Here is a 27,207-nt window from a genome sequence, read left to right as displayed (position 1 = left end):
TGAACATTCCAAGGATGTCCAAATATGTCCATCGTATAGTTACAATGGAATTTATATCCTATGCATTGCGTATTACTTGTTTTGGAAGGGGTCTAAAATCGGAAGTAGCAAAATTGATGCCCCAACAAAAGCCTTCACTGTAACTCTCTCTGGCCTCTTCTACCAACACATTGTACTGTTTGAATTTTCCTCCTATTATAAATTATGTAATTGAGTATAATTTGAAAAATAACAACATATAAACTAAATTGATGAGTATAATTCAATATAAGATAAATCTCATTTATAAGAGAATTATATATATATGAGTAATGCATAATACATAACATATATATATAATAACATATATATATATATGTAGTTCCATAACAAAGGGAAGTTATGCCCCAAATTGTCATAGAGCATACTTAAGAAAAATCCCAGAGGACAGCCATCATATTTGTAAAATTTATATGTGCAAAATTCTCATTTTCCATTTTGAGGTTTAGGGTATATCTGAATTTTTCCCTACAAGATAAAACTATGTGCACCTAGAAACTATTTTGAATACTGGAGTCACCTATGTTATTAAGAGACCCTCCCCTCTACACCCAAATTTTGGAAATGGTGCTCAATATAAACAGACAGAGGCATATGGATATATGAATCATTAAATTACAGAATAAATTGCTTTTATTAACTTTGTGAAGAGGGTACTATACTAAAAAGAACTTAACACTCATGTGTCACATACCCTTTATACCCAGTGACCACAGTGGTCCACCCGAATGGCTGTGCTGTTTGTTCAAAGTGAGTTGATGGAATGATTACCTGAAATTCACTTTAGCCAGTCTCATTTTATAATGATTTCTGTAGCTTCTATGTTAATTGTGAATCCAAATAATTAAGACCTCCCTCCGTCTATAGGAAACTTGACCAGTATTACCTCATACTGGAATTTGTACATGTATAATCCCCTCCAGAGTTTATCTTAAAGTCTATATTGGTCGGTCTATCATGAAATTTTGGAACTGGCAAGATGCTGGAAGCCAGGGTTTTATCTGTAGCTTTACGTGCAAAATAACATATACCGAGGGCAATACCGAAAGCCATACTCTAAAGTATGGCTGGCAAACTTTTTCAAGTTGTGTGTTGTTCTCTTCTGATCTGTGGTTTTACCTGTGAGGAGCACTGTCTGTTCCAGAATCTTGTAAAGTAACTCATAAAATAGCTTTGGCACAACACAATGGTTTAGGCATTGTCAAGGTTTCAACAAGTTGATTTTATAAGCAAGCCCATGCACTGTAAGTCAATTATTCAGATTTCTTTCTCCTCATCACCTGCTAAAGGTTTGGAACTTTCACCTGGGTAAGTCATAAAGGGGTGCTGTAGAGCACAAGCATTTCAGTGAAGAGAGTATCTTAGAGAATAGGTAGAGGGCCTTCATGGCTATGCAAATGCAAGGTCAGCAACTGACAGTGCTTGCCTCCCTCAATTTTGTATTTGACCTGCTTTGATTGCCTCATCTTAGTCCCATCAGAGAAGAATATGTAGATAGTATTATCAAATGAGAACTAGGAGGAAAATTCCTAAAGGATGTTTGGATTAAAGCACTTGCCTAATTAAATCATTCAAGAGAGAGTTACAGCATAAAAATAAATATTAAAATTAGCTTAACATATAACTCATGAAAATTAATTATGGGAAAATAATCACTTCTCTTGCTGGCAGAAATAGAAAATAAGTAAAGCAGCAAGATCTCAGGATAATCCTAAACCTTATCTACCTGGAAGTCATTTCTGTTACTTCCTAGATCATTTTGCAGTAGTATTCTACTTGGTAATTGAGTTGCAAAGTAAATAAACTTGACATTTACTTTTCACATTCGAATGGCCCAGATCCATATTTCTCCCCATCTGATTTTATGTTTCTCAATATAAGAAAAGAAATATTTCCATTATATGAAGACTAGCATTTGCACAATTGCACCTCACTTTATTATGAGGTTACTAATAATGAAAAGGGGAACGAAAGAACTGGAAGAATGCCGTAAAAGAGAAGAAAACAGGTCAATGCAGGAAGCAGCAGGGTGTACTAAATCATAGCATATACTCTGGGGCAAACCACAAGGCGGTGTGACCTTAGGCAAGTCACTTAACCTCTCTGTACAGCAGTTTTTTCCCATCTTATACAAGAGATGAAAAAAAAAAGTACCTATCTCATAGTGTTGTTGTTGTGGGGTTTAAGTGAGTGATAACACGTAAAGCACTTCCAACAGCGCCTGACACTTAGGTGTCCACTGATGTTGGATATCATCACAATTTCATTAGAAATTTACTATAATTTCTTTAGAAATTTTATTAAGCAATATCCACTCCAGTAAATCTTTTGTTTCATAAACGCTCTTTGTTTCCCATGTATATTGTGCTGACTGATGTCTATTTTATGCCTTACATTTCTGCTTGAATTTGCTGAATTCTGTGTTCCCAAACCCATTTTTTTCTACTGCACTGCTTTTTTAATTAGGCAGTTTAAATAAATATAACATAAAGTAAAAATAAAAGTTTCATTCATATTAATTCTGAGTTGAATTACTTGGAAAGACAGATATTGGCAAATCTGATAGCACGTTATCAGTGAGATACAACTTCATCAAAGTCTGGGGAAAAGATTGTAAATGTCCAGGAGGATCCTGCACTCAAATAGCTTGTTCAATATCTCAAAATTATCACTTTAAAAGGAAATTCAAACTAGAAAAATTGAAGATGTTTTATGGATGAAGTTCTAAGAGATAATGTAGAACTTCAGGCATTGGAATTGTACTCAAAGAAAAGTCCTAAGTGTTTCATCTAAATTTGCAAGTGCCTGAGCATTTACATATTTTTATTGAAGATAAAATATTTAAAGCATGTACTTATTCTCTATGACATCCCTCTTTAACCAAATATTTCAAAGAACTGGTATTTCTATCCCGATTCTATTAGGTAAGAGACTTTCCACAACAGCAGCAGCTCAGAAAAAACGGACAGAAAGCTGCAAAATTAGGGCTGACCCAAGAAAGTAATAAATGTAAATATTAGATTTTCTTTTGGGTGGTCTGGCCCATTTCATGCAGACAGGAAAGGAGGCAGAATCAGATAGAAGTTCCATTCAGTTAAAAAAAAAAAAAAAAAAGTCTAAGTAAATAACTTTGTCTTCTTCTCTTGAAAATTTGAGGAAATAAGCAAGATACACCTGACTGAGGAACCCAAACTCAACCTGAACACAAAGAAACACATGTATGTTCTGAAATAATTACACTGTTCTGGGAGAAATGATAACATCCCCAAACTGGGCTCTGCATCCAGCATGGAGCCTGTTTAAGATTTTCTTTCTCCCTCTCTTTCCATCCCTAACCCCCACTAAAAAGAAAAATAAAATAAATAAATAAAATAAAATGTGAATCCTAATATATAATCTTAGGTGATAACTTTAAGATGTTTTTGTCTTCACTTTATGTAGTGGATTCATTACTAAAAATTTATAAGCAAAGCAAATCATATTTAAAATGTATTAGATATGAGTAAATATTTCCATCGTGGAGTAAAAGGAAGAAAAAGTATTCAGTAGATCATTTTTAAAACAAATAGATACAGGGGCGCCTGGGTGGCTCAGTGGGTTAAGCCGCTGCCTTTGGCTCTGGTCATGATCTCTGGGATCAAGTCCCGCATCGGGCTCTCTGCTCAGTGGGGAGCCTGTTTCCCTCTCTCTCTCTCTGCCTGCCTTTCCATCTGCTTGTGATTTCTCTCTGTCAAATAAATAAATAAAGTCTAAAAAAAAAAAAAACCAAATAGATACAACTTATTTTTTATGTAACTTGTATCAATATTTGGTAAAGGGTATATATCCTCTCTGAATAAAGAATTTTTACACATTAGTAAAAAGAGGAATATTCCTGTATCCTTTAGAAAAATGGAAAAAATTACCAATAGGTAATTCATTTAAATACTAAACCAATATGCATATGAAAAAGTGTTAACTTATATATAAAAGGGCTTTTGACCTAAACAAATCTTACAAATAAAAGATACAGTTTGTGTGTAAAAAAAAATAAAAAAATAAAAATAAAAATATAAATTTAAGCAAGGTAACAATATTAACAAAATGATGAGGAAAGGTTACACAATACAGTCTGGCCATTAAGATTCAAAGTAATAAGCCTATAAATGCCCTATACATATATGTTGCTATGGAAACAGTTTATGCAACAGTATAACTATGTGTGTATCCACTATGGTATTGTGAATACAATGAAAATTGTTAAATAAGCAAAATGTCCAATATTAGGGATTTGGTTAAATACATTATGGTATTTCCATGAAGGAATTATGCAGCAATTAAACATGATACTATAACTGTATATTAATAATATGAGGAAAATGTTCATGCTATACTAAGTTTAAAAAATACACAAAATAATAAATGATGCAAAATAATTTATCTTTATAAAAAGATAAAGGAAATAGACTGAAAAGGTGTCTTATCCAAAAGGTAATATTAAAATTAATAATTTTTAATAATTAATAATAGATTAACTTTGAACTGTTAATTCCTTTTTTATTCATTAATTTATTTCTTTTATTTTTTATTAATTATTTTTATTAACATATACTGTATTATTTGCCCTAGGGGTACAGGTCTGTGAGTCATCAAGCTTACATACTTCACAGCACTCATCATATCACGAACCCTTCCCAATGTCCATAACCCAAATACCCTCTCCACCACCACCCCCAGCAACCCTCAGACCGTTTTGTGAGATTCAGAGTGTCTTATGGTTTTTCTCTCTCCCGACCCATCTTGTTTCTGTTAAATTTTTTTTGAAGCCTTATTCAACCAGAAATGGTTTCCCCTTCTTTGGAACTTCACAACTCTTTGCTTCTGCCTAACATTAAGAAATTAAACTATCTCATCTACTAGTGTTGAGCAAGTCTTACTTTCCTTACACAGTTGTCATCACTGAAGTCAAGGCCATACAGATTTCATAACCTCTGTAACAGCTGATAGAGTGACTTGTACAATCACCATTCTTAAGATGAATGTTTATTGATTATTCTCTACAATTTGCCTGGCAGTGAATTAAGGCCTGGGGACCACGGGAAACTGGTAATATTCTTGATTGGCTAGAATGGAGGATAAATTAAGAGAAATTTTTAATTAGTTTTTATAAGTATATGGAGTGGTAATGAGGAAGGGAAGTAAACCAGATCTGAGTTTGGTTTACAACATCTATTTTAATGGCCTACTCAGCTTTTATGTCAAACATATTCTGTATTATTTCTTAGCTTAAGTAATACGTCAGCTATAGTATGCAACATTGTAGACATTTAAAAATAATGTTATACATAAGGTTTGTTAAATTATATCTTTTTTATACACCTTACTTAGAAAGAAGTTAAAATGGAATTACACAAGAAAGATAAAACCTTTTTCAATTTGACCTGGTATTTCTGGCATTAGAATCTGGTATACTGGGACGGAATGTAAAGACAGATACAATAAGCATGAAGCCAATTCTTTCAGACTGTTGAAGGTCACAGAGAAAAAGCTATACTCAAGTTTAGTTTTCTGTCTGAAAACTGCAATAAAGTAATACCACTTTTCTATCTTTTATGCACATCTCAAATTTACCTCATTCTTCCATAGTTTGTTATTCTGCAATAAGACATGGGGCCAGAGAAGTTCAGTTAACATCAGAAATCATATGCTTTACCAGCAAAAGGTACTATATAATTCAGCAATGGACTAAAGAAAGAATGAATATTATTTGGAGTCGTTCTGAGTACATGAGTTTCTCATCTGGCAGGCATTTTCTTTTAGACATTTTGTTCTTTTCTAGCGTTAGGGTAGGGACAAGATTATGAGAAGAATAGGGATTTACACAGGAGAAACAAAGAGAATTTGAAGAAAGGTCTTCCACTTGGTATTTATAAAATACCAAATATCTGCATAGTTGCATAATTATGAAAACTGTGTAAGAAGAAGTGAGTTCGGCATTGCATCTTCAGAAAGCACTAATGCCAACATCTCATCTCCTGTTTTAAAGAGAGCATCTTAAAAAAGAATGAACTTGGGATCCAGTTGCCTGGGAGAAAAACCCAGAATTCAGTTAGAAACTAGCTCAAACATCTATCTTGGTCGCAGCCTTCCAGTCTGATCAGAATCACAGCTCCTCACTTGGAAACCTATTAAAAGTAGCAGCAAGGTTAATGAAGAGCAAGCTAACTCTCTCCAGAATAATAAATGCTGACATTGAAATGTATGCTGCCACAGTTGGGCTCTGTGGACTTACAATGGCTGCTTTTTGCCCAGCGTTGGGAGAGGGAGGGGCAGAAACTGACTCACAGTTCGGGATGTCGGAGGAGCTGAAGGACTTGTTAGGGAAACCATCTCTTGGATTGCTAGTCGCAGCTTTAAGCGATGCAGGGGATTGCTGATACCAATTTCTCTCTGGATCTCAGTGTCTGATAAAGCAGACATGATGGCACCACTTTTCACGTTGGCTCGGCAGGCTGCGACGTACCAAGCAGGCATTCCCAACCAGAGCTGTTGGATAGGGAAATAAATACACACACAGATTATACTGACAGTTAATAGTGTCTCTTATGTGCTAGGCACTGTTCTAAGTACCTTACACATATGAACTCTTTTACTGCCCAACCCCACAAGATAGAAGCTATTATTACTTTCCCCAGATGACATAGAGGCATAAAGGCATTAAGCAATTTATTACAAAATATCAGCTAGGCAGTGATGGAAATAAAGATTTGACATTGAATCTCTACGGTGTGCAATCTAACAACTAATTTATATTATTAGGTTGAACATAATAGCTGCACATCACCAAATCCATCCCTGCCGCCTTGGATTTAAGGACAAGAACAGCTACAAGCTGCATTTGGTAAAGGCTCTCTCAACTTTTTTAACGCATGAATTCAATTTATCAATCTCCTTTGGAATTCTGAGGGCAAAGGAGTTCTGGTGCAGAAAGAGACAGCTTTACCACCTCCAGTCATGTGATTTTGATGCAAGCATGTACTGTAGTTAAGCCCCATTTCTCACATACCTACCTAGAGCACGCGATAGTTGTGTGAATTTAAGTTGATGTTCTGCATGAACAAAGTTTTGGAGGATAAAATGACGTGCTAAAGGAGGAGACTAAAGTTATAAGCATCTGGAAAACTTTAAATAAAGAAAGTAAGAAAATGAATAATGCATTAGAAATTAGGGATTCCAATTTTTCAACTTTGCTATGATGCTCTAGAAAGACAACGGAATCAGTGCACAGTGTCTGCACACATCTTAAGTGATGAGTGAACGCCAACTCACATGGGTCGTGGTGTAGCATTTGAATTAAACACATTTGAAAAAGGAATACTCTCTCCAATTTCCCTTCCTCCCATCATGAGCTGTGAATAAGAAGAGGGGCATATGCAAGTGAGCAGTTTAAATCTTGGTCTTTAAACATCCAAAACAGTGATTTTTTTTTTTGCACTATTTTATTTGTTGATATGAACAGACTTAGCAAACGGAGAGAGAACATGAGTGAGAATAGTGAGAGTTAAGAGAAAGAAGAAAAGCTATAAATCAGCAAAAGTCAATGCCTAAATCTCTGGACCAGAAGGCTAGGCTCTAATTGCTTCTGTGGCACTGGTGAACTTCTCTAAACCTTGGCCTTATGTTCTTCATTTGTAAAACAGAGATTCAGCTCTATTACTTCTAGCTGTGGTAAGGCAGCTTCTAAGCTGAGTCCCAGGGAGTTCCTCTTTATATTTCTGCTTTTGTGTAATCCTCTGCCTTTGAGTTTGGACTGAAATCAGTATCTTATTTCTCACGAAGAGACTACTGTGAAAGTGATGGGATGCCACTTTCCAGATTAGATTACAAAATGAGGGTAGCTTCATTCCTGCCTCATTCTCTCCCTCCCTCCTCTCAGTGCCCTCTAGCTCTGGCAGAATTCGGCTGTCATGTTGTGCACAGCCCTGTGGAGATACCCACGGGGTGGCGGGGAGATGATGTTTCCGACCAGTCACTGGCAAGGAACTGAATTACAACTGTGAAAACCACAGTCAACTTGGAAGTGGATTCTCTCCACATCAAGCCTTGAGATGCCTGCTAATCTGGCTGACCCCTTGGTTGCAGCCTCGTGAGAGACCTTGATTAAAAACCCAAGCTAAGTCATGTCTAGATTCCTGACCCACAGAAGCCATGAAGAAAAGAAATGTTACATTTGGGGATATTTTGCTACATGGTAATAGATAACTAACCTAGATATCCTTTTATTTAAAAAAATTATGTCGTATGAGGACACTACTTGTCTCTATAGGGGAGACAAACAAACCAAAAGCCAAATCTTTGAGTCAGTGTGGCCTGGACTGTGACTTAAGATAAAAGACAAGACAGAGGGGAACCTAAATATAGCACATGACTGAAAAGGTCATACTATCTTCTAACAGGTGAGGTACAAGGTTTTGACCTCACCTTGACAGACACCATTAGATATGATGGAAAATGGGAGGTGACTTCTTAGTTCACAGACTCAAGTTCAAAATAAATAAACATCTGAATATACCTTCACTGAACCCTAATGGTTTTTCACCCCTCCCCTTTTTAAAGATATTTAGACTTCTATACTGAATAATATTACCCAAAGGACTGCCCATCCATTGTTTTCAGTATCATCCCTAATTAGACTTTCAAAAAGTTTCTGGTGTGGATAAATGGTGTGTGAAGCATCAGACTTAAGTTTGCACATCATTCCTACCAGGCTGTGCACGCGTGGAGGCGCTAAAGGAGGTGAAACTTAAGGGCTCTCCATCACTGGCTCATCCCTCTCATTCATCTTGTTTGTTCCATTTTGTAATTTGAGTCACTTTAGGAAGCACATTACGAGCAATTTCTGTGTGCTCAGGATAGGTTTAATTAGCACAAAACCTCACCGCCTGTCATTTCCTAGCTCCTTAATGTCGGTAAGGCTTTTTTCATTTTTATTGAAGGGTTTGTTCATCACTTGCCAATGTAGCAGCTAACCCTCTGTCAAAGTGTGGCTCATTTTAATGGAGTGACACTGAACAAAAAAACTGCTATCAATTTTGAAGTGTGCTTTCTTAAGCATGTTGATTTATAATTGATTTTTAAAGTATCGTAATTTTAAAAGCACATTTGGAAGCAGCAGCTCTGAAAAATCCCTTGACATGAGAGAATAAAATAAAGCAAGGCACAGGCTTCTTTCACTCAGTCCGAGAAAAAATGCAAAGTATGTCTTAATCTATATAAGACTAGTTTTTAAACTAAACTGGGTTTTAATTTTTCCTCATTGATTAATTTGTTAGCTTTGGATATGATAGGATAATGAAAGTCAGGGATTTTATCATCTCTAACCACTTAAAACACTTAAAACACTTACAACAATGGGTTCCTGGAGCCTCTGCCAGGCAAGAAAAGCCCATTTTCTTCTTTGCCCTGATCCTGGCATCTCTTGGCACCTGTCAGCAGCCCACATTAGAGAACTGAATGGAAAAGGCTGTGAACACTACTACTATGTGGTATGAAGGGGTCTTTTGTGGTCAAATGTGTGTTTCCTTCATTGTCCCAGTCTGCTTCTGCTGCCCCCCACTCTGCTCAGGTGTTATTTTTATTTTTCCCAGCGCCAGTGTTCTGTAGAAAGTGCTGAATGTAGATCTTGTTTTATTGTAACACTCACTTTAGACCCAGAGGGGAACAAGGGGACATATTATTCTCTTGCTTTATTCCAAACAGCTAAACCTAGCTGGCCTCTAGGCTTTGGAGAATTAGGTTCTGGAATTAATTTACAAGCAAAGGAATGGTTGGTTCTCCACACAATCAGGTGACAATGATCTCTTGGGTAACACAAAAGTGTTGTATACAAAGATGGTTCTTCTCTGTAACCTGTGGATGAGGAAGAACTCTGGACTGATGGATGGGGACAGATGTTTTCTTACAACAACAGATACGTGGCTTAATAGCTGTCTTTTCTTTCTCTGGACATGAAGATGGTGAGATTTAGAGAAACTTCTTTTTATCACACGGGGCTTCCTTCTGCCCCAATCACAGGAATGTTTCAGAGTTAAGATCAAAATAATGCCCACAACTTCCTGGATAAAGCAAATAGCTCTTTTATAAGCTACTCCAGGCTCCTGGAAAGCTGTGACTTCTAGAACCCATCCTTACCTGTATCGAGAAAAAGTATCAAACTGAAAAGATGAATTTAAGAGCTTTCTGGTTTCATTCTCTTACCTCGAGCCATGCAACCACTGTGGGCCCATCCCACTGAGCAAAAGGTAATCCCTTCCTCCGAGCTTCTTCCAGAAGTTCATGCCTGAAGTACACAGCAAAGATTATTAATTAGGTAGCATGGAAAAAGACAGTAGCGATTATGTTTAATGACAGTATTTTTTAAAAACCAATAATCTTTTACACGCTTTTTCTGAGATAATGCAGAATAACAGAATTCTTCCTTCCTTTTAGTAATACATGGAAATCACCAAATGATATTATGAGTGAAACACTGACATCTAAAAATAATTTCTTCCAACATTTATTCCCAATATTCAAACATTAAGTTGTTAATGGACTGAGAAGCTGAATTCTTTTATCAGCAAATAGCTTATCTCTTTAACAAGAAAATGGCCCATATATGTATATTCAAGCATACATCATGGGATCTAAATGAGGCTTCTTCCATCTGCCTTGCTCACTTCTCTTTACAACTTCAATGATAGAGAAAATGTCTGTATAGAGGCAGTAGGTAAATTTGGTTGTTTAGTCCCATTCAAGACATGTGCTTCATTTTAGTATGCTCTTCAGGTCCAGGTAGCTATATTCAGAGTTTTTTGTTTGTTTGTTTTTTAATCTAGACTATGAAATTACCTCTCACTTAAAGAGAACTCAGAGGGAAATTAACTTCTATCACGAGAAAGCAATGTAAGGTGTGAAATTCAATACTACATTCCTTTTCATTTATAATCACTCCTGTTTTTAATGAAAGTGAAACACCCCAATGACAACAAATGGTTGCTTCTGATAGCAAAATGTTGTAAAGAGCCTTGACAAATGCATTATTAATCACTGTCTCTACTACTGAGCCTTATAACGGACATCCATTTGCAAAACCAATTTGAGTCGTTCATTATTGAAATAGCAAATGTGTGCTGAAACTCAAACTGATATTTACCTGACCAGGACTACAAATGATAAAAGTGTAGTGTATAATTTGCTCTTTTGAATGTGTGTCTTTCATGCTTAGGAATCCATCAATAATATCATATATGAACTCCAAAATGAAGCATTTGATTACTTCCTACCATCAAACAAACAATTGCTTATTAAAATATGTTAAGATACAGTTGACTCTTGGACAACATGGGGTGAGGGGCACCAACCCCCTGCACAGTAAAAAATCTGCATTGCACTTTTGACTCTCCAAAAACTTAACTGTTAATAGCCTACTGTTGACTGGATGCCTTACTGATAACATAAAACAGTGAAATAACACATATTATGAATGTTATATATATTTTATACTGTATTCTTATGGTAAACATAGAGAAAAATGTTATTAAGAAAATCATAGGGAAGAGGAAATACATTGTAATTCTGCAGTGTATTTATCAACAAAAATTCTCAGATAAGTGGGCCTGAGCAGTTCAAAACCGTGGTGTTCAAGGTCAACTGTACATAAGTGAAAATGCTTTTCAGTGAGAACTCTCCCTATTTGCAGCAGATGCTGCCAACACACGTTCAGTGTGAAAAAAGAAACAAAGAGACAAAACAAAAACTGAAGTTATAGCAGCTGAAGAGACATATACATCAACTGCTGTTTCATTTGTGGGAATAGCAAGGAAAACATGGGTAAGTTCTACGTGTAAGTCATTCAGCACCTGTGACAGGGAAGAGTGACCAGGGCCCTGAATCCAAGGTGAACACTATAGAGGGGCTTCCGCACCTGGACTGCTGTACCATCCCCCATTCCTTCGGGTTCCCAACATTCCTTCACTGAAAAACAGATTCAACTAGTCTCACTCTTCCTGGTATTGAGAGAAAGGGGCTGAAGGGTCAACCAACCAACCACAAGGTACTCCTGGTAATAAGCACCTGCTGTGAGCACAGACCCGTGCTCAATGTGAGGAAAAACAGGCATAGCCCTAGTTTTTCACAAGATCCTTGGTTAGATAGAAAAAGCAAACCCATGAACTGTCCAAAACCACAACATGGTACACAAACGTATGGTAAGACTTGGTGATGCACGTTCTGAGTGGGAGGATTTTGGAAAATGGGTCACTGGCAATGGTGAAGGCATCGTGGCAACCACGCTGGCTGTGAAGGGCATGTGGAAAGGCATTCGAAGCAGGATAAGCAGTAAGGGTAGAAGGTCAGAGGAAGGACTCAGCATGGAATGTGTGCAAGCCAATGGAAAACAGGCCTCCATGGAGCTGACGAGCCTCATTCAGAGTTGTATATTATACCCAAGGGGGCAAGAAACACTTCCTGTGATGTCACAGCTGAGTGGCAGGAAACGGGAAGAAACAAACATACATTTACAGCTGTTTTTTGCTACATTTAGTAAAAAGGCAAGTGAATATGCACTTGGCACCTAGGAAGCAAATGACATCGTCACAGGTGAATTTCAGGAGTTCTTCAGAAGCCATTTTTAATAGCTAGACTTTAACTGTGAAACTTCTGACTAGTTCTCTAAAAATATTACACCACACGAGCCAGAGAGAACCTGTTCAAACTTGAGTCAGATACTGTAACTTCTCTGCTCACAACCCCTCAATCATTCGCTGTCTGGCTGAGAATAAAAGGCAAAGCAACAGTTAGGATCCACTCTCCTACCTACTCTTCGGCTCTCTGATTCAGCTGCTGCCTCACACAGCGACACTGCCTCCTCTCTGTTCCCTGGAAAACAGCTCAGGCCTCTTTCAGCCTCAAGACCCTTGTGCCACTATTCTCTCTGTACGGAATGCCTGTGCCTTTTATCTCCACATGGCTCACTCCCTCTCCTATGTTTAATATTTACTCAAATGTCACCTTCTCTGAGTGTCTCCCCCACTTCTCTCCTTCCACCACCATACATTCCTTACCCCTGTTCCTTATTTCTCTCCACGGCAGTTATCTTCAAACACAGAGTATCATTTACACCTCAGTCTATTATATCCCAATCAAATATAAGCTCAAGGAGGATCGATGTATTCACATATTCTGTTTAGAGATAATTAGAAGCATCTAGAACAAGGTCAGGCACAGACAAGGCACTCAATAAATAGCTGTGAATGTTGAACTCGTCTGCCAGTGTTAGCAGTTAGGTGCTCCTTGTTAGAGTAAATTGAGCGCCATAATGTATATATATTTTTTGTAGTCCAAATACCGTTTTCTACTTGGGATTACAATGCCATTCAAAGTTTCATTAAAAAAAAAAAAATCCTTAAATTCTGTTTCCTCTTGATCCAGTTTTTCAGAGTAACTCTCATTCTAGCTGATCCTGAGTCTGATCTGGCTGGGGATCCCTGACAGCAGGCTGGTTAAGACTAAGTTCCAATGTGCTCAGATACTTCTATTTTCTGTCATCACGGAAATTTAATCACAGGATTGTTTGTGAAATCCTTGGGCAATCTGGCCCTTAAAAGAGGTTTTTGTTTTGCTTTGTTTGTTTTGCTAAAATCACAAGCTCTTGTAACCATAATATCTTTAGTAAGAATATGCCAAAATAATAAGAAAAGGGAGCTCTAGTCCACTGGATTCTGTCCTTTGGTCCCCGGCTGGCAGGGCTGGAGCCCATGTAAAGGCACTTGAGTTGAAAACAGCTGCCAGATTCTGGGCGGCAGGCTGGGTTTTGTAGCAGAACTGAGGGCTACATGACTTTAACTTCAGATGCGCTTTCTCTTAATCTGAGGGCAGAATCAACTATGTAAAGGAATGCACTGAAATTCTCAAAGTAGTATTACATTTAATTCTTCTCAATCTTAAAAAACACTGCACCATGCAGAATTTACAAGAGACATATATCTGGATGTGTATGGCATGAGAAAGTAGTAACATTAAAAAAAAAAATACAGGGATGCTTGGGTGGCTCAGTGGGTTAAGCCTCTGCCTTCAGCTCAGGTCATGATCTCAGGGTCCTGGGATCGAGTCCCGCAACGGGCTCTCTGCTCAGCGGGGAGCCTGCTTCCCTCTCTCTCTCTCTCTCTCTGCCTGCCTCTCTGCCTACTTGTGATCTCTCTCTCTGTGAAATAAAATCTTAAAAAAAAAAATACAGGCAAACTATAATAATTGGAAATCACACTTTGATACATGATGATTTTCTAACAGATTATTAAGGGTAAACATTAATTGTAGGGGGGCATGCTTCTGCTCATGAGATATTTTGGGCCCACAGACAGAGAAATAGTAACATTAACTTTTTAAGAAATACTAAATAAAAAACTGATTTGCCACGAATAGGCATTTTGAATATACTGGTGTTCTCTGCTGGACCAGTCCATGTGTGGAAAGATATGCATATTTTCTGTACTTCAGATTCAGCCTTTTCAAAGGTCAAGGGCAGTTCTTCCAGAGCAAGGCTATGATTCTAGTATATGTGTGACTCTGGAAATTGCTGCAGACCAGAAGAAATATTTTTGTTTTTCTTACTCTTTTTTTCTTCCCCCAGACAATGTAATATTCAACCATCTTTCCCCAAAGGATAATTTATATATCACTATTGTTATCAGTTTGCATTTTTGTTTTAAGATGTAGACTAGCTTTTAGAGGAAACCAGTAACATTTCCTTTTAGAAAATCTATCTGGCTCAGGGCTGTCATCACCTGCGTGAAAACTCAAAGTAATGCACTAATTGTACTGAATAAGAGAAACTTTTGAATTGTTGAGTATTTTTAAGAAACACAGTCTCATCTAAATAAAGAATGCCATTAGATTCCCCCAAAGGCGTCAGACTCTCTTGAAATAGGTGTCAATGAGTTACTGTGACTGGAAAGTGACACCTTAGGAGGCCCAACAGGTAAGAAACACTTGGGTGTGCGAGTCATTTGCATGCCCATATATCACTCTACGGAGGGGAGCCTGTGCATGCTAGGCCTGATCTGAGGACAGGACCAAAGTGTGGGTACCCTAGGCATAACCAGCCCCAAGGATTTCTGGATAAACGACTGAGTGTCTAACAAACGTACATGAATCAAGGGCATTTGCTGGGTTTGTAATTTCTCACTCCTAATCCACATGAATTTAAGCAAGTATGACTTTGCCTCCGTGACTCAATCCAAACGGAAATGTCTGGCTTCTCCTGTTTTTGGTTTTACGTCTCTCTTCAGTTATTGCAGTTTTGACGTAACGGGAGGAGAATGTCTGCGTATTTGCAAGTTGTGTTTCTATCACACTCAACAATGTCCTCATGCCTCCTTGCCTTGTCTCCCTACTCACTTTGTCTTGATTTTCAAGACATACAGAAATACTTCTCTGAAGCCACCCTTTCCTCGCCCCTGAGTCAATATTTACTACTTCTTTTTATAAGTGCCCTAGAATACTAAGCGTTCCTACCCAGAGTATCTTTAACATTTTATCGACTCATTGATTAAGTCAGTTTTATTCTTTGCTGAACAAAAAAACCTGGCACGTAGTAGGTTTATAAAAAAAATCAGGTGACTGGCTACCTAACAAATTTGATTAATCCTGGAGCATGCAAAGTTCCCTGTCCTCACATCCTCATAAGGGAACACAACTCGCAACTTGTACATCAACAAGTTCAAGAAAGTGTTAAACTCTGAGAAATAAAGTTCATTAATTACTTGAAAAAGTCACAGACCACGGCCAGTAAAGTCTCCTTTCTTATATTCTTCCCAGCGTGGATGGTTCATCACTGTCAATGAAGGGAAACCTTATTCTCAGACCACTTAGCCTATGATGCTATTTTAGGATTGCCAGTTTGTGGTATGACTGTGTGAAGAGCACGCAGTGCCCTTTCCTCTGTCACTCAGGAGAGCCTGTGCCAGTCACCTTCCAGTTAATGCCTGCCCGTTTCCCCTTCATGTTTTCTATTTCATCTTTCTTTACTTTCTATTCTTGTTGCCACCTTCTTTTTCTCCTCAACCCTTTAATGGGCCCTATCTTGAGTTTTCTAATCCTTCTAATACAGTGGCATTAAAAAAGAAACAAAACAAAACAAAACAAAAACCCCTGCTGTGCTAGCAGAAGAGGTAAGAGAGTGGCCTCTAAAGTCTGATTGCTTCGGCTTGATTCTTGGTGCGACCTTTTCTTAGCTGTGCATCCACAGACAAGTCACTTTACTTCTCTGTGCCTCAGTTTTCTCAACTGCAAAATAAAGCTGATAATAGTACCTACCTCAGGGGGTTGCAGTGCAAGTGACCTGAGAAAATACATGTAATGTGATTACAGCAGGGCCTCACACAAAGGACGCAGCTAATGAATGTGAGCTGTTACTTTTGTCATAGCACTGCCCTCTGAATGCTCCAATGGTTCCTTCATTCTAAAGTAGAATCCTCAACCTGAACTACAAATTCTAAATAGGTTTAGTCTTGATTTCCCTTTCTTTTCTTTTTTTTTTTTTTTTAAAGATTTTATTTATTTATTTGACAGAGAGAAATTACAAGTACACTGAGAGGCAGGCAGAGAGAGAGAGAAGGAAGCAGGCTCCCTGCTGAGCAGAGAGCCCGATGCGGGACTCGATCCCAGGACCCTGAGATCATGACCTGAGCCGAAGGCAGCGGCTTAACCCACTGAGCCACCCAGGCGCCCCTTGATTTCCCTTTCTAATCCTCTTCACTTACTTCTAACCAGAACTGAGAACTTACTTTTGCAAATAATTTGTGCATTACTAATTCTATCATTATGAGTACCATTTTCCAGAGCTGAGCAGTTCTTTCCTTTCAGCCATCAGAACCTTACTGTTTGCCTAACTCATGACCCTTCCTTTCATTTTCGTGATAATTCCATTCCAAAAGGACTCTTTATCCTTCAGAACTGGAAATTTACAGTGTCAAAAATCAGTCCTAGAGACTGTTGAGTAGTACCACACACATCCCATCTCCCACCCAAGACTCTACAGTCCTAGAGATGAGAGTTTGCTCTTCCACTGTCTCTTGTTTTTCTTTCCATGCTTTAGCCAAGACGATCTTTTGAATGGTTGTCATATTGTAATCCACAGAACTCTCGATGTTGACAACCACCTGGGGTCCTTGACTACAGTATGAATTCTAATTATTAAAAATGAGTAAGAACTTTGTTTAGCAGTTAACTATATTAGCTGTTCAGAAAGAGAAAAAATGTACTCTCTGATATTAAATAAGATATTTTGCAAATTGACTGACTACTACCCAGGTTTTTGTTCAAATTCTCATCATTTGTGGATCATGGCAATGGACTCCCAGAGTCTCTCTGTCTCTTGTTTTGTACCTACCTCCTTCCCAGCCTTTTTCCAACTCCTAGTGAGACCCTCCTAAACACAAACGTTTTGTTAAGACTTGCCTACTTAAAAACCTCCCCACTGTCCTAAAAATAAAGGTCAAATATCTTAGCATGATGGAAAAAAACGCTTAGTCATCTGGTTCTCTCTGCAGACTCCTGCACTCAGTCACTGCCGAAACACTACCATTCCCCCAATACCTCACTTGATTGACCCTCCATGACGCCTTTTTCTTCTGACTGAAACGCCCTCTCTGCATCAGAATTGTGGCCAACTCAGACTCATCCTTCAGACACAGCTAATGCTTCCTCCCTCCTGTGACGATTCCAAGACCTCTCCCAGGCAGAATTAGATTTCTCTTCTATACAAATGTTGTCACTTGTGTCTACTCCAGTTTCTGCATGTCTTACACCTCTCATTTATAATGTACCATGAAAGAGACTTATCTAACGGGCTCACTTGTCTCACCTAAACCACTTCTGTTCTTCAGAAATACAGCATCATGTTTGAAAGAACAGAAGTTCTGGATATAGACAAATTAGGGTCTGGATCCCAGGCAACAACAGCTAACATTCATTTATCACATATTTTGTGTGAAGCCCTGTCCTAAGTGCTTTCTTTACATGTATACTTTCTCTAATTTTCACAATGATAAGATACATATTGATACTCATTTGCAGACAAGGACATTGAAAAGCTAAAGTCACTTGGAGCACAGAACCAGTGGGTGGCGGAGCCAGAACTAGAGCCCCCAAAAGTTGGCCACAGATTTAAGTTTCTTAACCCCCATATGATCCTTCAGTTAATTAACCTTTGAATTTTTCATAACTGAGAAAGGAGGGTCAATGGACTGTAGGAATTTGGTTACATTAATACCAGTAGCATCTACTTAATTGTTAGTATTAAACAAAATAATGGTCTCCCACTTTTCTTGTAGTTTGCTTATATTCCTAAGTGGTATGTATTTATTTGGCCTCCTGGCTAATATGTATGGTCTTTTCCCCTTACTATCAGGTTGTGCACCTCTGTCAGAAGAAGGAGGTTGGTCTCATTTATCTAATTGGGAAGGAAAAGCTGAATTTCTTGTAACTTGTTTCAGTTCAACCGATTTTGTATAATTGTAATACAAAGTAATGCTCTGAAAAATTTATCTTAAGGGCTTACTTATTTACTGTAGCACATGACAAGTAATTAGTTATTGATATAACCAGAAGAAATAAATATGTGGCTCAATAAGAACCAAGAATAAAATATAAGTCAACATAATTTGACAGCTGAATCTCTTATTAACAGTGTAGGCTAGAGAATAAATCTCCCTTACATCATGCTAGCAGTAAATATACTTACACTTCGCTTCACATTATTACTAATTGTTCCATTAAAATTGAATAGTCAGGAGGGTAAGTAGGAAATGATCTCCTCAAATTTCAAACAGACAACAGGCTATAACTCTATCATTCAGAAATCTAGACTTGTTGATCAATTCTATGAAAAGCAACATTGCATATTTGAGAAACTATTTGAAATTCTGGTCAGCAAATATGAACAAAATGTGATGCCACCCACGTTTTTTCTAACATGTGCAAGCTGAAAATGTATATCTTAACTCACATAATTATTCTAAACAGAAATGTCAAATTCCCAATCAGCTGCTTCAGAACACTGATTGCCTAAATACACATATTTAGTTCCATAAAATTAAGAGTTTTGAGTTCAACATTAACACGGTTGACTTGGTTTTAAAAGCACAGCATACTGTGATTTTGTGTGTGTGTGCAAGTGAATGTGTGTTTGTATATCGTATTACGGCACATTTTCACATGAAGTGCATATAAAAGACCATTACACATCTAAGTCGCATTCTATTTATGTTCTAAGAACACATGCTAGGTTGTTTGGAACTGAAATAGTTTGACTACATTAAAACCAAAGCTTATTCATACTGAAACTTTTTTTTTTTCTTCAAGCTGCTCTGAAATGGAGAGCTTAGTCTCAGAAATTTATTTGTGAATTTGAATTGGGATTTACATAATTTCTCTCCTCGCTTTATTTTGAATTTAATCAGTTTCAAAACTATTAAAAAGGTATAAACACACACACGCACACCCACACAAATGTGATGGAGCAATACAATCACTCACCCTGTTCTTGAAAACAAAGGGACTTGTAGGACTTTCTATTGGACAGTTTCACTTTTGAAAGACTCTATGGTCTGTTCTCCTTAGTCGCTTCCTGATAGTAAAGTGGGGACTTATTGGAGGAACACTGGTCATTTTCAGGTGATTTGGATATCATTTAGACTAGATTACCTTCGTGCCTGATCTAATTTTCAGCCCTCCTTAACTCAAATTTTGAAGTTTCTAGTTTTTGTGCTTCTGGGGTTACACATATTTTCTCATGCTCTTAGGAGGTGCAGGAAGTTGACGGTAGTATCATAAATAAAGAGAATATGTCACTCACTCAAGGGTATGCAACCCATGGGATAGTTGGTGCTTAAATACTTATCTTCTGTTTCCTAATCTAATGAATGATCTTTCTACCTCAGATCTTCCATATTTTTCACTATATTTGTACTTTAACTTCCTAAACTTTCTGTTAGAGATTCTACTAGAGAACTGATTTTGAGGCCCTAAAATGTTAAGTTCCAGGAGCATGTATAAGACTACAAGAATGTGAATTTTAGAACGAAGACAATTACATCAGCTTTTTAAAGTCCATAAATGACAATGCATCATGCATTTATTCTTTTTCAGAATTTCATTCAAAAAGTGATAGGGAAATGAAATTTTATTTATTTGGATTATTTTACTCATGAAATTTAAAAGTCATTAGGAAACAGAAGACTGGTATTATATGACAACATGAAAACAATATTTTAAATCTAATGTCTAGAATATTCATTATTTTTAAAAAGTAAGGGCTTACAAGTCTGGCTAGCAAAGTTGAACAGTACCCTAAGCACAGCTCACCTTACATTTTTAAGAACACTCACTACAGCTTTCCTTAATATCATAAATTATCTTCACTGAAGTAAATTCTTCATTATTAAATAATTAGTAATAGTAAATATAGCTTAGAATTAGAGCAGAAAAGCATAACAAATATAAGCCATAGTAATGAACTAAGCAATATTACAAAGTACATGACCTTGTATTGGTATATAAAATATCTATATAGAAAATTAGGGTACTCTCCATAGCTTTCTGGATAATGACATCTCAATGGAGCCATTTTCTTTGCCAAATATGTGTGTGTGTGTGTGTCGCTTTTAATTTAAAAGCAATATCTCTCCCATACTAAAGTGTTTTTAAAAGCTCACCATGTTACCAATGCAAAAGTTTACACCAATGTAAATATTTTATAAATGTGTACATAACTTCTTTTGCTTTGAAACCCAATTTGTCTTAGGAATAGATATTAACATGTTTTAATTTTAGTTCAAAAAGCAGGACTGAGTAGTTTAGATTTTTAAAACTTTGAATATTAACCCGTAGTATAGGAAATATTGGAAAGAACACACACAAGCAAAGAAATCAACCAAAACTAAGGATTACTTTGGAATCTAGGCATGAAAGTCCTACTGGGGAGAATCCAGCATTTAACCCTCTTCATTTAAGCACAGTTCTAGTGATGAACACAAAGTCAGTGGGAAACGGAGGAGCACTAGGGAACACACAGGAGGACCCAATCATGCAGCACTGTCCAAAGTACTGAAGTGGCCTATGACTTAATCCTCACGGAGTGCCATACTAAGTCCTAGAGAATGACTCGAGAAGTAAGGAAATGACATCTGGAATGCCTTTGACATGTGCCTAATAGAAGTGAAGAAACAGAAGCGCTTGCAAGGCCACCATCATAAATTTGAGTGTGAACATTTCTCTGAACCAATGATTCCTTTATGGTATAGAAATGAATACACTTCACAATTTTCATTTTAGGTCAGAGGCAGTGCAGCTTGTGTTACAACTGAAAAGAGAAATACTATAAGGATAAAAGAAAAAAAGGATGGTGCTGAAAATAAACATGTTCAGCAGCCGTTGTCATTCAACTTACCCAGATGTGCTTTTCATGAGATGGAGAAGGATGGATGGAAAAGAAAAGCACACAAATGTTAATGGATACATTTCAGTCCAAAGAAAGCCATGGAATAAAACAAGAGCATCATTTCAGATGTGCAAAAGCTCAGATATGAGAAAGACATGGTGTCTTTTTTGTTTGTTTGTTTTTTCACCATGACACACGTACTCACTGCGTCCAAAAGCATGATCAGGTTGAGGGCAGCTCTAATTGTTGACTAGTAAGTCTGTCTCTTGAAAATGAGCCACTCTGAAACATGCATGACCACATTTTTCCCAGCCTCTAGTATACCCCGGGAAGAAATTAGGCACTTTATTAAAGAATATTCTTTACCTCAGGCCACTCCTGGCTTGTTTTACAAACAGAAGCAATACTTACAAAACAGTGCTCAGATCCTCATATGGCCTTATGTGCTTATTGTTAGAGCTCAAGATAAAAGTATGATGGACCCCTGCAGAACTGGGGACTTAAGAGAGTGCTAGGGTGAGGGTCAGAATATCTGGGTTCCAGTTCTCATACATGATTTGGTCAAAGTTACTAGTAAGTGCTGATTTTCAGTTTCTTCACCTTAATCTGAAGCAGGAAGAAATTTTACATTCTGGGTCCATAATTTTAATAGTCTCACACATGTCATGATAATTGTTACTTTTATAAGTATACATTTGCCAGTCTTCAGCACGTGAGAATACATAAAAGAATTTTATCACTCTTGTCCTCCTGCTACATTACTTCCTCTTCCGCTGTTTGAGCTGGCAAAATAAATGGTGTTGGTGCCAACTGAGTCTCTCAATAGGAATGTTTATTTGGACAGATGTTTATAAATGTTTCTCTGAGGAAAAAAGAAAGCTCAATTTGTTCACCAATATTACCATAAAACATCACAAAACAGCATTAGTTTAAATGTAGTTTTTGAGGTAGCCCTCTTGCTCCCTGGATATAGTAGTGGCACTGGGAAAATATGGAATTTAAATAATTCAACAAAAAGCAATGAGAATATTATTTTAAATTTTTCTATACAAGCATAAGAGACTAATTCTTCAAAAAAATAAAACTTACTACAACTCATAAAATATATTAAGTACAACAAAATATGAAGCAGAAATTCGTATCTCAGAAATTAGGCAACTTAGTTTCCATTTTTACTGTTCAATCATTATAAAGAAAAAGGCTGACGTGCAATGGAACACCCTGTACGTGCCTCATCTAAACGCATTCATTCAGAGAAACCAGGTATTGTTTTATTAGATAGGCCTTTGGGAGAATGCATATTCTTTGGCCTTAGCTCCGGCAGAGCTGTGGGAAGCTCTTCAAATTTTCACATGAACAAAAACCATAAATGTCCATACACATTGGCACCACCATGTTCTAAGAAGTTTAAGGCATCTTTTTTTACATCACACATGCAACAGAAAGAAAATTAAAACCAAAAAGAGATTGCTTCTAAGGGATTAAAATGGCTTTCCTGTCAACATACCTGTGAACTCTTTGATGAGCTCTTAAAAAAGGCAATTTCTGAGCTCTCCGGGAAAATTGCCAAAAGTATTTGGGGCCAGTTATTCCCATGGACAAAATAATCTTTCGCAGCCTACCAGCTATCTAGGAATTGCTCTTAAATAAAACAAGTTGATTAAATCTGCACACAGTGGACTATTAATAGCCCTTACATCTTCATTTGTCATTTTCAAAAACAGAAAACTTATACCAATAAAAATACCTTAAATATAAAATATAAGAGAAATTATGAAAATAAGCAGGAAACACAGACACAAAGGAGACACTCAAAAAAGACTCAAAAGAACTGTTTCAAGTTCTGATATATTTGTTACCAACTTTTGTAAGCTGTCCGATTTCTCTGAGTCTTTATGAACTTTCTTGTTCTTCATAGTCAAATAATTTAAAGCAATACTGAGCAGTCAGTCATCTCATTCGCTAATATTAAGTATTCCCGCTCATGACTTAAATGTTTTGCAAAGGACAAAAAGCTAGAGTCACAAGTGACTCTGACATATGTTGTGGGAATATACTACAAATTCATGTCAGAGAGAATATATATTTGCAGAGTTTTGTCATTTAGATAAAAGTGTTTACTTTTTCTTCTTTCTATATTCTTTCCTACAAGCAGTTATTTACAACAACACATAACCTCATTATTCTTTTTTCTCTTCACTCCAGATTGTCAAGGTTATGATAATAGCAAGACAGATTCTGTGAAAAATAAATGTTCTTCAGTTAAAGACCACTGTGAGTAACAGGCAAGTAACAAGTTTTAATTGACAGAGAAAAAGAACAGGTTTTAAGTTATCATTTAATGAATAAGATCAAAACCAATTATTGGCATGTTTTCCTTGGGAACATCAGCATACATCCGGATGCACGGAGACATTACCAGCTAACATATGTCATAGTCCAAAATGGGTACCTGAAACTTTTCAACTGTCTCACTTTCATCTTCCAGATCTCTTATTGAATGAATGGACCTTTCCTGTTTATAAACAAGTCAACTTTGAATGTTAAAACTTCACATGATCAGTAAGTCACAACATGAGCTTCCTATGTGGAATGTGATTGTCTGTCACTTCTCAAGGTTCAAGCTGGTGACTTGGAAAAATTTTAAAATCAGTGATTAACACCGGATTGGGAAGTGAATGGGCAGTAACTGATGGGGAAATGTGCAATAAAGAGAAGATTTCTCTTAATAGGCGAAACTAGAGAATGCTTAAATGCTGATGGCCAAAACACAGAAGAGAGCAGAATCTGAAGGCATAAGAGCAAATAAGAAGTCAGCACAACATGACTGAGAAACTGCGAAGTGATAGGTTCGGGCAAGAAGAGAGTATCCTACTTTCATCTAATAAATCGGGAGAGGGACTAGTGTTAGTTTTTGGCAGCAAATAATTCAGGGTACCCTGCTGGTTTCTTTTTCTCTCCCTCTAAAGCAGACTGCAAGCTCATCTGCAGAAGATGCAGGTTTGAGGACAGTGGAGGTCTCTAACGAAAGTTGCAGAGAGTAGAAACAAGATTGGTAAGAGGAAAATATTGCAATTATTGGGCACTGCTGAGTTTCTAAATGAAGCTGGCTCAACTTCTTCTGCTATAATGTCCTCCAGCAGCACAGAGGTGTTCAAACACAGACATGAAGAAAATTCATTGGTGGCCGTGAGTATGACATTTGGATACAACCAAATGAAAGAGGTGCAAAAAAATTGGGCATTTTTGAGTGTGTTGAAATTATGCACATGGAGTCAAAGCTAAATAGGAAGCAAGAAGAGGACAGAAAGGGGCTAGTGTACTGGGGTAAAGATAAAATATATGTTCAGGCACATTTTCCGTTATCTTTATAATTAAAAGGAAATGATTAAGAAGTTTTCAGTAGGGATCATCATCACCCTACTTGGGAAAACTTTTCATTAATGTTAATATTGATTTCAAATAGCTAAAGTTTGACATTCTTTTTTTGAAGATCTTATTTATTTGTCAGAGAGAGAGAGAGAAAGGCACAAGCAGGCAGAGTGGCAGGCAGAGGCGGAGAGAGAAGCAGGCTCCCTGACAAGCAAGGAGCTGGATGCAGGACTCAATCCCAGGACCCTAGCATCATGACCTGAGCCAAAGGCAGCAGCTTAACCGACTCAGCCACCCAGATGTCCCTAAAGTTTGAGATTCAGGAGACTCTTTAAGAGAGGTTAAGAAATCTTTATTCTTCTAAGAATTCTGCTGTTCATTTGTCTGGTAAATTTAACCCAGTTAGGCCCATGGTTAAAGTTTTGATTATGTAAAATCTGAAACAAAAACATTTATTTTTGTATATACATGTGCAGAAAACAAACATATAGTTTTTAGTGGAAATCTTTCGGTCTAGAACTATTTTTAAAATAAAACTCTAGCAGTGAGATATAGATAACCACTGCCTTTCTTAGGAACATGGAAACAAGGAAGACAAGCTCACTCGATGGCTGGCTAATTTTAAAAAACTGCGGGAAGAGACAGCATCTTCAAAGACCTTATGAAAACCCTATGCAGAGCCAATAAAAGATCCTATATATGCCGGAATAAATGGGGAGAAGTCTTTCCAGATTAAGATGCCAGCATTATATGTAAATGTACCTTAATTAGTCACTTTTTTCTATTAAAAAAGGAGGTTAATTATCCTTGCTGTTTGATACTGATTTTGTAAGTTTCATTGGAATAAACCACCTAAGATTGATTCAAGCACAGATTGAAATTTCTTACATAGCTTATCTATAAGCGATCATTACTATTCTTTTACCAAACTTTGATATATTATATATGGAGATTATTTATATATATATATAAATAATCTCCATATATTATATATATATATATATATATATATATATATATAATTAATCTTTAACACAGCTATGTCTTGTGCTTTGAAACTACCTTCCCCTTCCCAGTCTTAAAAAAAAAGAAAAAGGTGTTCGGTTTGAATGTATTTGTTGCTCGTGTTGAAAGACGGGGTAGGGTCAGATGAGAAACTAGTTATTCTCTATAAAAAATATGCTACCCTTTTTAGAGTATAAAGAGAGTGAGGAGTTCTTTTTTGACTCCCTATATAAAGCATCCAAAATTATATAGGATATTCAAGGTCTAGCTGACAGACAGCCACATGCTTTTAATTGCAGCTTTACCCTGAGATCCCAAATAATTCAGAGGAAAGCTGAGCTCTGGAGGTCCAGCCTCTTGTATGGCCCAGGCCCTAGAAAGCTATGTTTCCTCACACGTGGAGGAAAAAAGCAGCTGCTACCTTGAAGGCTTTTTGAAAATTGAAAGAGATAATGCATGTGAGATGTGTAGAACACCACCTAGAATACTGTCACTGCCCCATATGCTTATGAGTTATTACATATATAATAGATAATGATTATCATTATTATACAAAGAATGAGGAGGAAAAGGGAACACAATATACGCACACAGGGAGAGGAGTAATTATAAATAAGTAATAGATATTAAGTATATTAAGACCATAACATGCAAGATGGGAAGTAGAGAGAGAAAAAGCTGGTGAGATAAACAGAGACCAGATGATGCAGGGACGTATGGGCCATATAAAGGCATCTGGAATTTATCCTAAGGAAACTAAGTAGTAATTGAGAGATGTAGGCAGGTTCAGAAGCTTAATTTAGATAGATATCTTTAGCTGAAGTGTGAAGAATGGATCATAGGAAGGCAAGAATAGAACATGGCTTTACTACGATGTTCTGAAAAAAGAAAGAAGAAAATCAGTTCCTTGGAGAGATTTTGAAGAGATGGTATATGAGTAAACAGAAGTGCACAGAGGTAGAATAAGGACAATACAGACCAAGGGCGAAGACGAAGTCCAGTTTCCTGGTTTGTTCATCTGAGTAGAAGTCACTGCTCTAATATCTGTTCTTTTCTTACGTTTTCTTTCTTTCTTTCTTTTTTTATAATATTTTATTATGTTATGTTAGTCAACATACAGTGCATCATTAGTTTTTGATGTAGTGTTTCATGACTGATCGTTTGCATGGAACACCCCGTGCTCCATGTAGCACGTGCCCTCCTTAGGTTTTCTTTAGAGTTCTTTCCCCATGCAGCTTCTATTCAGGCATTCAGCTATTCAGAAAATATGTTTTAGTACTCCCAGTATGCCAGGCACTACGATATTAAAAAAAAAAAAAAAAAAAAAAAAAAAA

The 27,207-nt window shown here is 37.0% G+C and overlaps 1 protein-coding gene across 11 annotated transcripts in view; it reads right to left on the bottom strand.

Moving 5' to 3' along the window:
• Window positions 1–27,207, bottom strand: part of PPFIA2 (PTPRF interacting protein alpha 2) — a 493,640-nt gene that overhangs the window by 25,496 nt on the left and 440,937 nt on the right. For all 11 annotated transcript variants that reach the window (XM_059402392.1, XM_059402391.1, XM_059402394.1 and 8 more), the window contains 2 exons: window positions 10,276–10,357; window positions 6,364–6,564 (listed from right to left, as the gene is read on the bottom strand). In XM_059402392.1, the coding sequence (XP_059258375.1) occupies window positions 6,364–6,564; window positions 10,276–10,357 (283 nt within the window). The remainder of the gene's footprint in view (window positions 1–6,363; window positions 6,565–10,275; window positions 10,358–27,207) is intronic.

The sequence above is a fragment of the Mustela nigripes genome, chromosome 6 (genome assembly GCF_022355385.1).
Source record: "Mustela nigripes isolate SB6536 chromosome 6, MUSNIG.SB6536, whole genome shotgun sequence".
Taxonomy (NCBI): Eukaryota; Metazoa; Chordata; class Mammalia; order Carnivora; family Mustelidae; genus Mustela; species Mustela nigripes.
This window is presented reverse-complemented; position numbering and strand designations above follow the sequence as displayed.